General features: G+C 49.5%; 2 protein-coding genes across 2 annotated transcripts; both read left to right on the top strand.

Moving 5' to 3' along the window:
• Nucleotides 1-253: 253 nt before the first annotated feature.
• On the top strand, nt 254-2,458 carry LOC135384703 (uncharacterized protein K02A2.6-like). The gene has a single exon (XM_064613892.1). The coding sequence runs from the start codon at nt 254-256 to the stop codon at nt 2,456-2,458; it is 2,205 nt and encodes a 734-aa protein (XP_064469962.1).
• Nucleotides 2,459-2,491: 33 nt separating this feature from the next.
• Nucleotides 2,492-3,301, top strand: LOC135384702 (uncharacterized protein K02A2.6-like). The gene has a single exon (XM_064613891.1). It carries the CDS (start codon nt 2,492-2,494, stop codon nt 3,299-3,301), a length of 810 nt encoding a protein of 269 aa, XP_064469961.1.
• The last annotated feature ends 383 nt before the right edge of the window (nt 3,302-3,684 follow it).

Genomic DNA, 3,684 nt, shown 5'->3' with positions numbered 1-3,684 from the left:
GACGGAAACGCTTAAGAAGCAACAAGCGTCGTTGCAGCCAGGTCCTGAAAACAAGGTTCAACGAGTCAAAAGTTCCAAGTTATTGGTGCAGAAGAGCGCTGCTGGGCACGCACATAAATCTGCAACCAACAATGGAAGGACAGGGCGTTCTGCTAACTCGCGAAGCGGGAATTTCTGTCGGAAATGTGGTCGTTTTCCACATCGCAGAGATAGTTGCCCAGCAAGAAATGCAAAATGCAATAACTGCAACAAAATGGGGCATTACTCCCGAGCATGTTTAAGTGCTGCAGCAGTCAGGGTGGTTTCAGAAGAACCTGCGTTTCTCGGCACAATAAACGTCGAAGGGCCCAAGCGTTGGCTAGTGCCAATAAACCTTTGCGGAGCTACGCTGGATTTTAAAGTCGACACGGGAGCCGATGTAACTGTAGCCTCTGAGGAGACATATCGTACATGTTTATCGACGATTCCGTTAAACACGCCAAGCAGAATACTGAAAGGGCCGAATCGGAGCAAGCTTCAAGTCCTGGCCGTAATAAAAGCTAAACTCGAATACAGGCTGAAGAAGCTGTCCACGGATGTTTTTGTAATTAAAGGTCTAGAAGAACCCCTATTGTCTAGCGAAGCTAGCGAAGCCCTTGGTCTTGTGAAAAGGCTGTTCGAAATTACGGCGATAGAATCGGCGACGGAATCTAGTCTTCAAACTGTAAGAGAATTCCCAAAGTTGTTCCAAGGACTAGGCTGTGTCAAGATACCCTATCATGTACGTTTGAAACCGTACGCCGTACCCTTTGCGCTTTTAGCCCCGCGCAGAGTACCCCTTCCTCTCATGGAAACGATAAAGAAGGAAATTGACCACATGGTCGCACTGGGTGTCGTCGTACCGGTAGATGAGCCTACGGAATGGTGCTGCGGCATGGTAATTGTGAAAAAGCCAAATGGAACTTACCGAATTTGTGTTGACTACACCCCGTTGAACAAATTCGTAGAAAGGGAACTTCATCCTATGCCAGTCACAGACCATGTCATCGCTCAGATAGGCGTCTCCAAGTACTTCTCAAAGTTGGATGCGAATTCTGGCTACTGGCAGTTTCAGCTAACCGAAGAGTCGCAGTTACTTACGACCTTCATTACTCCCTTTGGTCGCTTCCAGTTCTCAAGGCTGCCGTTTGGGATATCATCAGCACCCGAGTTTTTTCAGAAGAAGATGGCTCATATCGTCTCGGGCTTAGATGGAGTCGTCTGCAACATGGATGACATCCTTGTTCACGCGAAGACAAGAGAAGAGCACGATGACAGAGTACGCAAGGTTCACGCTCGATTGCAAGACTATGGGGTGACCTTGAACAAAGACAAGTGCGTCTTCGGTGTTCAACGAGTAAAGTTCTTGGGTCATATCATCGACCAAGAAGGAATCCATCCAGATGACACAAAAGTGAAGGCCATTCAAGACATGAAGCCTCCCACGTCTCTTACGGAACTAAGTTTTCTTGGAATGGTGAACTACCTCGGAAAGTTTATTCCACATCTGGCTGATGTTGTGAGCCCGTTAAACGCTTTATTAAGTTCCAAGTCGCAGTGGGTTTGGACAGAAACACAACAGCGAGCATTCAAGACCGTCAAGACGTTGCTAACGACAAGTCCGGTCTTCTTCGATCCGAAGAAAAATACAGTTGTTTCCGCTCATGCTTCGTCATATGGACTTGGGGCGATTCTTCGACAGTTGCAACCTGATGGGACGTATCGACCTGTCGCATATGCTTCACGAAGTCTCACGGACACGGAGAAGAAGTATGCTCAGATACAAAAGGAGGGACTCGCCATTGTGTGGGCATGCGATAAGTTTCGGGATTACATCACGGGGATGCACATCACTATCGAGACCGATCACAAGCCCTTAATTCCGACCTTCATGAACAAACCTTTGGACGACATAACCCCTCGTCTACAAAGGATGAAGCTGAAGCTGATGCGGCACTCTTGTGATTTGGTTCATGTCCCAGGAAAACCTCTAGTAGCGGCCGACGTTCTCTCGCGAAGCCCGCTGCCGGACATTGAAGACAGTGGGCTGGAGGATGAGCTGGCGGCTTACGTCAGGGGAATCGTCACCTACTTTCCTGCGACAGATCAGAGATTGTCACAAATCAAGAAGGCGCAATACAAAGACACTTCGTGTCAGATGCAGTCGAATTACCTTCAACAAGGCTGGCCAGACAAAGCACTTGTTGACTCGAGCTGTAAGAACTACTGGCAAGAGAGGTTTAACCTTTCTCTCGACGAAGGACTTCTCATGAAAGGGTCCCGAATTCTTATCCCCGTCGCCATGAGAAGAGAGATACTCGATAAGATCCATGAAGGGCATGCCGGGATCAAGAAGTGCAGGGAAAGAGCCAGGCAGACGGTTTGGTGGCCTGGAATTTCGAAGGACATCGAGGATGATGTTCGAAGATGTCCGCGCTGAGTCCAGGAGTCTAGCAATAGACATGAGCCCTTGATGCCTTCGCCGTTCCCAGAGCGCCCATGGCAGGAGGTAGTGGTCGATCTTTTCTACCTTAGTGACAAGTGGTTCCTGCTGGTAACGGATTATTATTCAAGATATCCGGAACTGGCTCCTTTGACCAACTTAACAAGTTCAGCGGTCATCGATCACCTGAAATCCATATTTGCCAGGCACGGAACGCCAGAAGTACTCATCAGCGACAATGGACCACAATTTCGGAGACTTCTGGGCAGTGACTTTGCTACATTCGCGAAAGAGTGGTCATTTGGACACAGGACTTCTAGCCCACGTTTTCCACAAAGCAACGGCTTCGTCGAAGCCGCTGTCCGTGTCATCAAGCTCAGTCTCAAAAAGTCGGACGATGTGTATAAAGCTCTTCAGAGCTACCGCGCTACGCCATTAGGAAATGGTTTCAGTCCGGCTGAGCTACTTATGGGTCGCCGTCTTCGCACGTCGCTTCCTACCGCCGCGTCGCTGTTAAGTCCAAAGACACCAGTTCGGAATCAGTTGCGTCAATGGGAAGAGCGTCGCATTGAAATGCAAAAAATAAACTATGACCAGCGACATGGTGTGCGAACCTTGCCACCCCTACGGCAAGGCGAAAGGGTATGCATAACGGACACCCGATCAAGTGGCGTGGTTCAGGCACCAGTAACAGCGCCTCGGTCCTACAACATTCAGATGGACGATGGTGTACTCCGTAGGAACAGATATCACTTGACACCTGTACCGTCACCGTCCTCTGATTGCCCCCCAAAAGGTCCTTCTGCAGACGCGTCCGACTCTCGGAAGGAACTCGGATGAGGAACAGTCCCTGGGCCTCAGCTTGCTGTCTCCGCTAGGTCGTCGTCTGGGGAAGTTTCACAAGCATGCCCAAGAATTAGGGACAAAACGTAAAGCAGGCTTCACCTAAAACGGCACCCATAGAGCCTGTGTATTTTGGAACGAAAAGCGCGTGTTACATATTCTGCTGGCAGCGCTTTGCATTCGTTCTCTAATGGCATGTTGCCTCTGCCAAGACGAAACTTTTGAGCATTTTTTTGGGCATGAATAGTGGCATCTTCAAGGTTCCATTCGGGTTCCAAATTTTGAACATGTAAAGGAGCCTTCAATCGCCGCACGAACGCGTAGCGGCGAAGCCTACGTTCAAGGCCACGCGCAACCACAGGTTTGAGAAATGGCTCGCC

The sequence above is a fragment of the Ornithodoros turicata genome, chromosome 2 (genome assembly GCF_037126465.1).
Source record: "Ornithodoros turicata isolate Travis chromosome 2, ASM3712646v1, whole genome shotgun sequence".
NCBI classification, from domain to species: Eukaryota; Metazoa; Arthropoda; class Arachnida; order Ixodida; family Argasidae; genus Ornithodoros; species Ornithodoros turicata.
Note: the sequence above shows the minus strand (reverse complement) of the source record. Positions and strands in the feature narration are given on the sequence as shown.

Excerpts from the sequence above, each read along its gene's own strand:
- LOC135384703 (XM_064613892.1), top strand. The coding sequence starts at position 254 with ATGGGGCATTACTCCCGAGCATGTTTAAGTGCTGCAGCAGTCAGGGTG.
- LOC135384702 (XM_064613891.1), top strand. The coding sequence starts at position 2,492 with ATGCCTTCGCCGTTCCCAGAGCGCCCATGGCAGGAGGTAGTGGTCGAT.